General features: G+C 44.4%; 1 protein-coding gene across 1 annotated transcript in view; it reads left to right on the top strand.

Moving 5' to 3' along the window:
• Positions 1 to 13,361, top strand: part of TADA2A (transcriptional adaptor 2A) — a 63,459-nt gene that overhangs the window by 39,618 nt on the left and 10,480 nt on the right. The window contains exons 12-14 of the mRNA XM_087717133.1: positions 1,471 to 1,542; positions 7,283 to 7,415; positions 10,582 to 10,625. Of these exons, the coding sequence (XP_087573259.1) occupies positions 1,471 to 1,542; positions 7,283 to 7,415; positions 10,582 to 10,625 (249 nt within the window). The remainder of the gene's footprint in view (positions 1 to 1,470; positions 1,543 to 7,282; positions 7,416 to 10,581; positions 10,626 to 13,361) is intronic.

Genomic DNA, 13,361 nt, shown 5'->3' on the forward strand with positions numbered 1-13,361 from the left:
CAGTGAAATGTCCCTCAGATAAAATTCTCATTCCCCGGTGGCAAGAATTGCCTTTGCCCAGAAATGGAAAAACGAATTAACTCCAAGCGAAGATGAAATAATAAGAAAGGTTATGGACTGTGCTGAAATGGACAAACTAACTAAAGAAATCCAGGGAAAAGAAGAATCAGAATTCTACCATATATGGGATAAATGGTATAGGTGGATGGAGGAAAGAAACAAGAATCAATGAAGGAATATAACAAAACTCAAAAAATAATAGTTATGAGTAAAATAAGAGGGTTAAGAATGGTGAAATCCAAATGAAATACAATAGAAGGGGAAATAATATAAGGTGAGCGGTATCGATTGATGATTGCTATTAGAAAGAACAGGAAGCTCCTGTTCGTATTGTATTGTGTAAATGTGGTGTACGTCTTAGGTTTTGTGTGTTTGTGTATTTTACATGTTTGTTAATAAAAAAAAATTTAAATAAAAAAAATTCTCATTCCCCATTCAAAACAGGTTGATTTGAAACATTTTGCACAAAGTTAGTTCTTTAAGGTAAAGGTTCCTCTCACACATATGTGCTAGTCATTCCTGACTCTAGGGGATGGTGCCGCCAAGAATCACTTTGTGGAGGAGGAGGTCAGCGTAGAAATTTAATAAATAAAAATAAAATGAGTAAAATATATTTCATTTAAATAAAACTCAGGTTTCCTGTGGAACTCTCAAGTTTCCTCTTTCCGCTCCATATTCAAAATGGACAGTGATGTGTGTGTGTGTGTGTGCGTATATGGTGCAGGTATATATGTATGTCTATAGCATGTGTATATGTGTGTTATGTATGTGTTTGGGGTAGATATACACCAGAGGTCCCCAAACTTGGCAACTTTAAGACTTATGGACTTCAACTCCCAGAATTCTCCAGCCAGCTATGCTGGCTGGAGAATTCTGGGAGTTGAAGTCCACAAGTCTTAAAGTTGCCAAGTTTGAAGATTCCTGATATACACCTTCAGAGCAGGCAACAGAATTTCATTTTTAATGTGGGCCAGTGTGTTAGCAGTAAAAAAAAAAAATGGCAATAAGGTTATCTTATCTTAAAAATCTCCCAGTCCAGTGGTGAAGGTGGTGAGATATGAGTTCTAATTTCCCCTTTGGCTATCAGATCTCCCTGGGTGACTTCATTCTCTCTTAAACCAACTCACTCCAGAGCCAAACTCTCATCCAAGCCTAGTAAAATAATTACAGTGCTTAAGGAAAGAGCCAGATATTTTTTTTAATCATTTTTTTTAAAAAAAATCATACTAACTTTTCACTTACTTCTTCATTTTGCTGTTTGGTGGATTTTTTTCAGTGTTTGTTTTAGACGTTGTATCTAAATAACCTGTTTTAAATGCAAATAATGATTTATTTTTTTAAAAAACCCACAACTTAATGTGTTCTTTATTGCTTTTTTTTTCATTTCCTATTACTTTAATGGGAACACAGTGGAGTTTGAGCTGCGAACTGAAATCAAACGCCTACAGGAATACAGGATAGCAGGAATCACCAATTTCTGCAGTAAGTATATACTTCTTGTTGTTAGCTGCAAAGTCATGTCCAACCCATCGCAACCCCATGGACAACGTTCCTCCAGGCCTTCCTGTCCTTTACCATCCTCTGGAGTCCATTTAAGGTCACGCCGACTGCTTCGGTGACTCCATCCAGCCGCCTCCTTCTCTGCCGTCCCCTTCTTCTTCTTTTGCCCTCAGTCTATCCCAGGCTCTTCTCCAGGGAGTCCTTCCTTCTCATTAGGTGGCCAAAGCCTTTGAGTTTCCTCTTCAGGATCTGGCCTTCTAAAGAGCAGTCAGGGTGGATCTCCTCTAGGACTGACCGGTTGGATGGCCTTGCAGTCCAAGGGACTCAATGCAGGAGTCTTCTTCTCCAGCACCAGAGTCCAAAGGCCTCCATTCTTTGGCACTCAGCCTTCCTTACGGTCCAACTTTCACAGCCACCCATTGCAACTGGGAAAACCAGAGCCTTGACTAGACACACTTTTGTTGGCTCGGTGATATCCCTGCTAAGTATATACTGGATAGTAGCAATTCAAGTAGTCCTCGACTTACAACCATTTCTTTAGCAACCATTACAAGTTGAAGTGGCACTGTGAAAAGCGACTTAACATCCGGTCCTTGCACTTATGGCCATCACAGCATCCCCCACAGTCACGTGATCAAATTTGGGGCCCTTGCCAACCGGCTTGTATATAGAGCACTTGCGGCATCCTGCAGTCACATGATTTCCATTGTGTGACCTTCTCAGGTGACTTCCAACAAGCAAATGTTGCAATGGGGGAAGCCAGATTTGCTAACCAAACATGTGATTCACTTAACAACTGGGGTGATTCATGTAACTGTGACAAAAAAAGTAATAAAATTGAGGGCACCTCACTTAATTGTTGCTTAGCAACAGAAGTGTGGGCTCCAATTGTGGTTGTAAATGCTACCTGTAGTAGCAGCAAAAATTATTGTGTAGTGTGCGCTCATAAGTTTAGTACAGGTAATCTTTGTTTACTGATTGCTTCAGTTAGTGACCTTTCATAGTTATAGGAGTGGAAAAAATGAAATTGCGACTATATGATTCTCACATATTCCGGACCCTTCCCACTCTCGCGGCCTTCCCTAAGGCCACTAAAACCTGGCTGTTCCGGCAGGCCTGGGGCTGTTGACCCCAAAATATGGTCCAGCCCCACTTGGAGTGGAGTGCATGGTGTGTTTTTAAATCTATCTTTTCTTTCTTCTATTCCTTTTGATTTATTTGTATTGTTAGCCGCCCGGAGTCCTACAGGATTGGGCAGCATATAAATGTTATTAAAATTTGGAACTTTGAAACATATACGGCGTCCACTGCATTGTCCCGCAGTTACATAATTGCCATTGGCACACCTGGCTGATTTGGTACAGAGTTAATAAAGATTTTTTTTTTGTCCTTTAATGATCCCCTAATCCAGAGGTGGGTTCCTATACCGGTTCGGCTGAGTAAGTAGTAACTCGGCAAGCCACACCCCCGAACCGTGGGCGCCGCCATTTTGTTTTTTGCTTCTGCGCATGTGCAAAAGCAGTTTCTTTTACTACTGCGCATGCAAGCGCACCCGTGCCCAAAGCACATCCCTGAGCGAACCAGCAGTAGCAGAAGCCCAGAACCCACCCTTGCAGAAATCCCTTGCATCGGAGTGGAGTTGGGGCAGCTAAATGGAGCTTAATGTTTACTGGCCGGATACCCTTCCTGTTGCCAATGTAGAGTTTGCAGCAGATGTGCCCAGAGAGAGAGAAATATCTGCCTCTACCTAGGATTGAACTCACAGCCTCTTGATTGTGAGGTGAGAGCTCCACCACACCACTCCAAATAGAGTTAATAAAGATGATGGAAGCAAATTTGTAAGTTGTAATCATGATGCTTTGCTTAGCGACTACAGCGGGAATGGGACGACTTTCCACAGCCAACTCATCATGGGCAACTTAGCGCAGGACAAGTCGCCACGGCCAACTCACCACGAGACCACTAGTTGCGGGACAATTTCACAATTCTATTTAATTATTTAAAATAAATAGAAATTATTTTAATTTTTGCCCTTCCCATTTCATTTCTGCCCCTCCTTTGGCATCCTTTCTTTAATGATTCTATTCCACCATTTCTTTGATAATTAGTGTAGTTCTTGTCGTGCGGCGAAGTGGCTGTTTGTGAGTTGGCCGCGATGGAAAGGAAAGCGAGGGCATTAGCCCTTGCCGTCACCTCATTTCCCACTTAATGATCAAGTGGCTGGTCCCAATTATGAGCATTAAGTGAAGACTACCCCGCATAGATGAATTTGCCTGTGGTCTGTTCTGTCGTATTGCCACCCCTAAATGAGAAACGCCAACGTGAGTTTTGAAACCTAAACTATTAGTGACAAAGGCTCAAGTCATTATAATTGATGAAGAACCAGCCTTCTGCAAAGAAGGCGGATGCTTAGGGGATGCCCCAGATGACAGCTGCTAAATTCTGCAGCAGTGACCAATTCACCTGAGAACAAGGCTGGCTGAGTCACAAATCCATGTGAGTCCTTTCATCAGTCAATACAGTAACTATGTGCCCTGTCATTAAGAGTGCAGCTTCCTGCTAGGGAAAGAAAAATGACCTCCTGTCAGCAGTGCCCAACATTTGTCAATATGAGAGATTTCAAACCAGCCATTCAGGATCCCCAGCTAAATCTTGATTTTACAGTATGTTTTTTTTTTCATGTTGGAAGTACTGACGTCTTCTGTGGCTGGAGGATTTGCTGTTGACATCACTTTTGCCCCGGGGGGGGGGTGTCAATTGGAGGCTCCTTTCATATCCCCATAAAGTGTTACCCATTAATTTACTCGTGGTCACCTGCTTTCAAAGTGCTGGGTTGGAAGGAGCCGAGGTGGCGCAGTGGTTAGAGTGCAGCACTGCAGGCTACTTCAGCTGACTGCAGTTCGGCTGTTCAAATCTCACCGGCTCAGGGTTGACTCAGCCTTCCATCCTTCCGAGGTGGGTAAAATGAGGACCCAGATTGTTGTTGGGGGCAATATGCTGACTCTGTAAACCGCTTAGAGAGGGCTGAAAGCCCTACGAAGCGGTATATAAGTCGAACTGCTATTGCTATTGCTATAGGAGCTGGAGCATGTGACGGGAGCTCACCCCGCCCTGCAGCAGCAACAGGTCTCAAACGCAAGCCTATCTACCAGCCGCCCAGTGTTCTAACCTCGTGAGCCACTTTGCTGCCATCTATAGTAAACTAATCTCTAGCACGGGTCTCAAACTCACCATCTCACGTTGCTGTCAGGTGATGTTTGGTGAGGTTTTTCCCATTTGCGGTGCTGAGGCAGGCCTGGCCTGTGCGCGCGATGCATCCTGCCCGTGGGCCGCCAGTTTGACACCCCTTACCTATAGGAACGAACCCTGGATTCATTTCAGTCTCAAACTGGGAAAAAAAATAATCAGAAATCAGTGAGTAGAATGGAGGATGCTCAGCTTCGTTTTCGCATCGAGGTATAAGACAGGCACTGTAAATGACTACAGGGTTGGTCTTTTCCAGCAAGCTCATTTAATGACCACCCATTCAGTGACCACCACTCAAAGTTAACAACAGCGCAGAACAATGGTTGTTGCTGTCGTAATATAAACTACGGTAGTCATTGATATATGGTAGTCATTCTCAGTAACTGTGAGAAAAATAGCTCTCCGTAGGTCAGTGATGACTAACCCTTTTGTCCTCGTGTGCCGTCATAATGCAATGCGCGTGCCACACACCCCGCAGCCTGCCCATGTATGCACGACACCCCCTGCACTCCCTACCGCCCCCCATGCATGCATGTGCATCCCCCCGCGCCCCATTTTGGGATCTAGTGGGCCTCCCTGCAGCCTCCGGGGACCAAAAACAGGCCACTGGGTAGGGGGGCTTCTCCCCGCATATGCGCACGCGACTCCCCTCCCTCCACGCATGCCTCCTGCACCCGCTCCCTGCATGCACAGCAGAAACCCAAAAATTAACTGGCCGGTGGGAGGCGTGCGTGCATGCGCAGTGGAGCTGAGCTGGGGCGACGGGTCCGCATGCCACCTGTGGCATGTGTGTCATAGGTTCGCCATCACGGCCCTAGGTTATTTTTCTCCAGCAAATCTGGTTGACTTCTCAAAGCCCAACAGGAAATGTCAATCACTTGGATTTCATTGCATCTGAATTTTTTTTTTTTTTACAACTCTAAGAGTTATTTATAGAAGTATTCAGTTTTGACATGTCTGATAAATATTAGGATGTTTTTTAATGACTCATTGGCCACGTGCGTTAAACGATAAAGGTTAGCACCGCTGTCTTTTATGTGTATTATCTTCCTACAGTTGAGAGTTTGGTTACTTTAAAAAACTTTTAAGTTTCATTATAAAATTAAAATACATTAAAAAAAAGTTAGAAAACAGAGAGAGAGAGAGAGAGAGAAATTGTGACTTCAAGTTTTTTCGCTGCAGTAAAATACAAAAAAAAAAAAAACACAAAAAAACTAAAAACATCTTTAACCTTTTGAACACAACACTTCAAGCCATTTGTATAATAGCAAAATCAGTTCAATCATCAAAACCTAAAATCAACATTTCAATTTTTTTTCCGTTTTGAGCAAATCCAAAAGTGGTTTCCAACATGTTTGTTTGTTTGTTTTATTAGTTTTGTATGCCGCCCACTCCCGAAGGACTCCGGGCGGCTCACAATAAACAGGGGGAAAGGGAAATAAATAAGACAATACAAAGAATTTAAAAATGCACAACATTCACAATTGAGGCGGGGCTGGATATTTCAACAGCCCCCAGCCTGTCGGAACAGCCAGGACTTGGTAGCTTTACGGAAGGCCGGGAGGGTCGTAAGGGTCCGGATCTCCACGGGGAGCTCATTCCAGAGGGCCGGCGCAGCAACAGAGAAGGCTCTCCCCCGGGGGGTTGCCAGCCAACATTGGCTGGCCGATGGAACCCGGAGAAGGCCAAGCCTGTGAGATCGAATCGGTCTTTGGGAGGTAATTGGCAGGAGGCGGTCTCTCAGGTACCCAGGTCCAATGCCATGCAGGGCTTCTTAAAAATAAATCTAGCTAAAGTCTTCCCTTTAAATTAAACAATCAATTTTTCCCTCTCCACCAACTCTTATCACCTTTGCCATTCATTCTTCCTTAATGGGAATTAGCATATCTTTCCACCTTTCTGCATATAAGAGTTTCACTGCTCTCAACACATACAATATAGTAAAGTTCCAAATGTGGTTACATGTCAGCCATCCCAACTTGGTCAGTTAGGAAAGAAAGACTCTTGAATCCATTGTTCATGAACGTACACTTTACTAAAGCCAAGTGATTACAGTGTAGCAAAGCCGGATCTGGGTTTTTCGCGCCCCAAGCATCTGGTTAACTTTTCCCTTCTCTCCATCTTTCCTCTAGTTATCTTTAACTGTCCAATTACATTCAAACAAATTATTTCAGTAACAATCCCTGGCTTGGCAGCCTGGATGGTGCTGCATTCCATGCCATGACCATGAAAGTGCCAGCGGCTAACACGGGATGGCAGAAAAGTACTTTTGATCCCCCCCTTATCCCATCCTCACTTCTCCTATGCCTATGGCAGACTGGCATCTGGCGAAGCATGGCTGAAGCAGGGTGGCAGTCTTGACATACTTTTTAAGGGGAAAAACTGTTTTTCTTTCATTTGACATGGGGGAGGGGGGGAAATCTGCCCCAGCACTCTTCTGACACCCACAATTCCCCTTTCTGTTCTTTGGACACAGGTGCGAGGACATACGATCGTCTGAAGAAGGTGCGGGAAGAGGAGCGACTAAAACGCACCATGCTCTCCGAAGTTCTGCAGTACATCCAGGACAGCAGCGCCTGCCAGCAGTGGCTCAGCCGGCAAGCTGACATGTATGTCCTGTTTTGCTTTGAGAGGAGAAAAAAAGAAAGGAAATTGGTATTTTTTTAAACGGGCAGGTTTGCTTCAGGAATGAATGGACACATAATACGAAAAAGAAGCCGTTAGCCTTACAGTATGTTCATCTTTCAAGAGCTCTGCCAACCTTGGGTGAAACAACAGAATAGGACCAGATATCTTTCATACTTTTATTACTTATGCATATATTGATTTATATCCCATCTTTATTATTTTTTATAAATAACTCAAGCCTGTGAACATACCTAATAATTCCTTCCTCCTCCGATTATCCCCATAACAACAATCTTGTAGTTGGGTTGGACTGAAACAGAGGGACTGGCCCAAAGTCACACAGCCAGTTTTCATGCCTAAGGCAGAATTAGAACTCACCGTCTCCTGGTGATTAATCCAAAGTGAACCTGCTGCCTGTTCAGGCCTATTATGGGACTACGACTCACCATCTCCTGATGATTAACCTAAAGTGACCCAGTTGACTTTAATGCTTCAGGCGGGACTAGAACTTACCGTCTCCTAGTTTCTAGCCTGGTGCTTTAACCACTAAACCAGACTGGCTCACTTCCAGGCAAAAAGCCTGTGTTCCTATTTTCTGTTCCAAGATAGGAGCAATTGTTCTTGGGAAGCAGGATGTGCATTTGATGTGCCAAGTGAGGCAGGGATCCAACCAATTCTGGCTTCTGAAAATTGTGCCACCCAATATTGGCTTTCTCCTGCATCTGTGGCTGACATCCTTCCAACCTCTAGTCATAGTGTGGGGACCAAGAATTAGGAAACTTCCTTTTCACGCTGGCAACTGGCCAGCGTGAGACCTCCAGCCAGGTTCTCAGAGGTGGCTGGTTTTTTCTGAGCTCCTTCATTCCTTCAGACAACAGAGAGAAGTCGCAGAGAAGTCTTTACCTTCTCAGCAAAGGGAAAAGGTTGTGGAACTCGGCCAAAACAGTGTCAGACCCGTCCCGACTTAGACATTTAGGAAAGAAAGACCCTAGACTCCCAGGTTTTTTGAAGCGAATGGATCTTTTACGATGTTTACAGTTAAGAGGTTAAAGTGAAAGTAAAGCTAGATCTGAGTACTTCCACGCAAAGGTGTACTACTTTTCCCCTTTCCCTCTCCCCCCTTGACCAGCAATGTCCAATAGTCCAGATAGTCCTTGACTTACAACCACAATCGAGCCCAGAGTTTATGTTGCTAAGTGAGAAATTTTATTAAGTGAGTTTTGCCCCGTTTTAGCATTTTTCTTGCCCCCTTTGTTAAGTGAATCACTGCAGTTGTTAAATCAGTGACACGGTTGCTAAGTGAATCGGGCTTCCCCATTGACTTGGCTTGTCGGAAGATCACAAAATATGGTCATATGATCCTGGGGCACTGCAACCATCATAAATATGAACCATTTTTCAAGCACCTGATCATAAATCAGGTGACCATGTGGATATTGCAATGGTTGTCAGTGTGAAAAATGGTCACAAGTCACTTTTTCATTGCATCGTTGTAACTTTGAAGAGTCACTGAATGAACTGTTGTAAGCCGAGGACTACCTGTGTTCCTTCCTCATGCTTTGAGAACTGCTTTGAGGGTTGGTGTCTCTCGATTCGCATTCTGTTCTCAGGCCATGTGTCCCTGACGGGTCGCCCTTTCCGGTTTGACACCTCTGGTTCCCATCCGCTTGTGTTTCCCCTCCCCTCCTTTTGTCTTCCCCATTCCCATGCCTAATCCTCACTTTCCCAAATTACTTCCCCCCCCCCCCCGCTCCCTTGAATTTTATGGCAGGATGCCAGCGGAGAAGCTGAAGATGGCAATTGCTTAGAGAGCTTTTATTCTTTTGGTCTGTTGCTCAGCTGGACTCTGTGCAACTGAAGAGTAAAAACTCATACCAGAAAGATCGCTTAGCTGCTGTCTGTTGAAGGCCCACAGGGTATATGACAAAAAAAAACCCAAAACAATGACAGGTAGTCCTCGACTTACGACCAGAATTGAGCCAAGCATTTCTGTTGCTAAGCGAGGCAGTCATTAAGTGATTTTTGCCCCCTTTTTACACCCTTTCCTGCCACAGAAACACTGCAGCTGTTTAGTAGCACACGGTTGTTAAGTGAATCTGGTTTCCCCCATTGACTTTGCTTGTCAGAAGGTTTCAAAAGCTTTTCACATGTCCCTGGGACACTGCAACCGTCATAAATCATGCCAGTTGCCAAGTTTCTGGGTTGTGATCACATAACCCCCAAGGATGCTACAACTGTTGTTAAGTGTGGAAAACGGTCATAAGTCCCCTTTTTCAGTGTCGTAACTTCAAACTGTTACTAAACGAATAGTCATAAGTCAAGGAGTACCTGTAAATACAGCTGAAGAAGCAACTATGTCAAGTCCCTTTCTTCTGCCTTCCCTGAAGGGCTGCAGCCTGGAATCAGCCAGAGCATCAGTTCATTCATCTTGAGAAATGTTCTTTGCCTTAAGCTCTGCTTAACTCTTAATATTTGGATCTTGTTTTGGCCCGCCAGCTGTCAGCGGAGCTGGCGGCTGACTCAGACAATGAGGAGGTTGGGGAAGAACTTGGGTCAGTCTGGGGAAATCTCTGATGGATGCTCAGCGTCGGACACAGAGATAGAGCCAGGACCGTCTGCCAGAGAGGCAGCTGCCCTTGGAGGCTGATATGAGTGAGGAGGAAGAACAGCTGGGGCCTGTTCCAGATGCACGAGCAGAGCAGTTAGGAGAGGTGAACAACAGAGGACAATGAGTTGACTTGGGAAGCAAAGCAAATGTGGATGCTGAATGGCCCCTCCTTGGCTGGGGAATAAATAGAAGGAAAGGGGAGTGGTTGTCTTAGGAGACAACAGTTCGTATTTCTGAAGACTTTGCTCGAAGGTTTTGTTTCTTGCAACAAAGACTGCCTTTCCAGAACTTAATTTGCAGCCTTTTGGCTGGGAGCTCAGAGCCTTTCAATTATAGCAAGGAACTGATAAAGGTCTGTTACTGCAGTTCACTCCTTGCAAGACTCTTCCCTGGACTTTTCCTTGGGTGAAAACCATTAATTCACAAGAGGTAAATAAAGAGGGTTTTTTTTTTCATGACAAGGAGTCTGTTTCTTGCTTCTGCTAAGGCTGAACAGATCTTACTTTTGGCTAACCTGCTCCTTTTTTTTTTATTTACAGTGATTCCGGCCTGAATCTCACAGTACCAATTACGTCAAATTCAGGTATTTCCTTCTGTGCCTATCCATCCGTCGTTATGCTGTAAAAATGGGGAAAGGGAATCCGGATCCCTAATTATTAATGCACTCCAACATCTCTCCTCTTTGAAAAGAAAGGCCCTTGGTGTTCTTCATTGAAAATTGTTCTGAAAGGCTGGCAGGTTTCTGATCCTCCCTTCTTTGTAGAAGGCCACAAATGGATAAGCAAGAATCGTTTTGTTGTGTCCTTGGTGCTCTCTGAGATTGTTATCTTGCAGACATCACTTTGTTTATCATGGGCTTTCTAACTGAGCATAACGGAGGCCCAGTAAAATAACAATCAGCATCCTCATCTACTAAAACCCAATTAAACCTTCCAGTGTAGCATCAGCTGCCCCTAGTATGAAATGCACCTGACATATAAAATCAATACATTCGAAGTAACAGGAAATGGTTTTTGGATGACTTCAAAGCATCCATTTTAAAAAAAAGTAGCAGTTGTGGTTTCTTTTTCACTTATTAGTGCCCAGACGTGGGTTTTTCTCAGCAGTTTAATTGCAAAAGGCTGCACAAGCAGGCAGTGTGCGGGGACACACACACACCACACATTTTTCCAGAATCATCAGCCCATTGGATTTAAGAAAGCCAGGCCCCCTCCTGACAAGTTACTGCAAAGAAGCATTTATGACATACAAGCCTTTGACACACTCACACTTCTGTATGTGATTGTTTTACATGTGTTCACAAGAATGTGCGGCATGTGCCCATAAAATGAGTCCTCAGATGTCATTCCCCAGTCAGGATCTTTATATTAAATTGGGAATCACTAGAGCTCAAATGAGGCATACGCGAAGCACATTCGTAATTAACGTTATTTGTAGAATCTCAAAGGGAAAGGAAAGCGTAGCTGTTGAATGGGGAGGGCGTCTTCTCTCTCTCTCTCTCTCTCCTCACCTACATTTGCTCCAAGCTAAAAACTTGCAAGCTGTTTTGTTCTTTTTTCATTTTAAGCCACTGCCCATTAAGGTAATTTATCGCTGGCATTTCATTTCCCTCTGAACCCCTTTTCTCCCACCCACTCCTTCGTATGTGTATGTATAGTCCCAACTCAGAAAAAAAAAAACACGGTGAAGGCATCTGGTGGACCATAAATACATTAATCTTCCAATGTAAAGGTGTTTTATTTTCCATTTTCATTTTCGTACAGTCACACATATACTGTACAGCAGTGTTTTTCAACCTTTTTGTGCAAAGGCACACTTTTTTCATGAAAAAAATCACGAGGCACCACCACCATTAGAAAATGTTAAAAAAATTTAACTCTGTGCCTATATTTACTATATATAAAGTAATTTTCCCACGGCACACCTTACACTATGTCACGGCACACTAGTGTGCCGCGGCACAGTGGTTGAAAAACACTGCTGTACAGAACCGGGGCCATATAACATTAAACAATAAACACAGCTATTCCTCTTGTCAATAATTACCCTCCAAAATAGAAACCCAATGTACCTCTTCGACCCTCCATGCACCCTTTCTTTCGCCCCCCCCTCCAACTTTCCATCTTTCCACCATCATTCCCCTCTACCCTACTTCCCCTCCCCCTCTACCACTCCTCTCTCCCGATACACTTCCTCCCTTCCTTCTCACCCTCCCTCCAATCCTCTCTCCCACCCTCTCTACCCCTCTTTCTTCTATCCTTCTACTCCTCCCTTCGGTGTATATAAATACATTAATCTTGAAGGTGGCACAAGATTTGTGCCACCTTGTCGGTTTCAGCCTCATTTCAGGGGAAATCATAATAATAATGATGGCATTTCTCTTGTGTGACAGCTCTTTGCTTAGTAAGTGTTCCTACTCATTTTCTTAGCGGCCTCTTTCTAGCAATTACCTCACATAAATGTGAACAGGTTTCGGTCTGAGTCATCCGCTTAACGTTGCTGGTGTCAGAAGTGTCACCTGCTCAGAAAAATCAGACACCAGTAAGAAGAATGAAGCCTGCCTGTCAGATATGCTCTGAATGGCCCAAAATGCTTGTCTGCTGTGTGGCCAGATAGGGCCCAACAGACAACAGCCACAAGGATTCCACTGGATTTCAGGCCTCTCCTAAGGAAATCCCTTGTTCCATTTTTACAACAATAGCAATAGCAGTTAGACTTATATTTGGATTTGGATTTGGATTTTATTCAATTTGTAGGCCGCCCTATTCCCCGAAGGGACTCAGGGCGGCTGAACAAAGCCAAGGGAAGGGAAATTACAAAAAGTAAGACAAAGACAATCAGACAATACAAACAGTTTAAAAGCACAACAGACACAGCAAATTCGAGTGGGGGGGGGGACTCAACCCCAGGCTTGCTGGGACAGGCCGTCCGGAAGGCCTGAAGGGTGAAGAGGGTCCGAATCTCCACGGGGAGCTCGTTCCAAAAGGGCCGGGGCAGCCACAGAGAATATATACCGCTTCATAGGCTTTCAGCCCTCTCTAAGCGGTTTTACAGAGTCAGCATATTGCCCCCAACAACAATCTGGGTCCTCATTTTTACCCACCTCGGAAGGATGGAAGGCTGAGTCAACCCTGAGCCGGTGAGATTTGAACCGCCGAACTGCAGAACTGCAGTCAGCTGAAGTAGCCTGCAGTGCTGCATTTAACCACTGCGCCACCTCGGCTCTTGCCAATGCCAAGAATAACACAAAAGGATGCATTAATGTGCTCCTTTTCCTGCAAAATATCCTGAAATGCCAATTATAGGTAGTCATCAACTT

This window comes from Thamnophis sirtalis, unplaced genomic scaffold (assembly GCF_051295495.1).
Source record: "Thamnophis sirtalis isolate CommonGarterSnake01/CBP01778 unplaced genomic scaffold, rThaSir2_p1.2 scaffold_6, whole genome shotgun sequence".
NCBI lineage: Eukaryota > Metazoa > Chordata > Lepidosauria > Squamata > Natricidae > Thamnophis > Thamnophis sirtalis.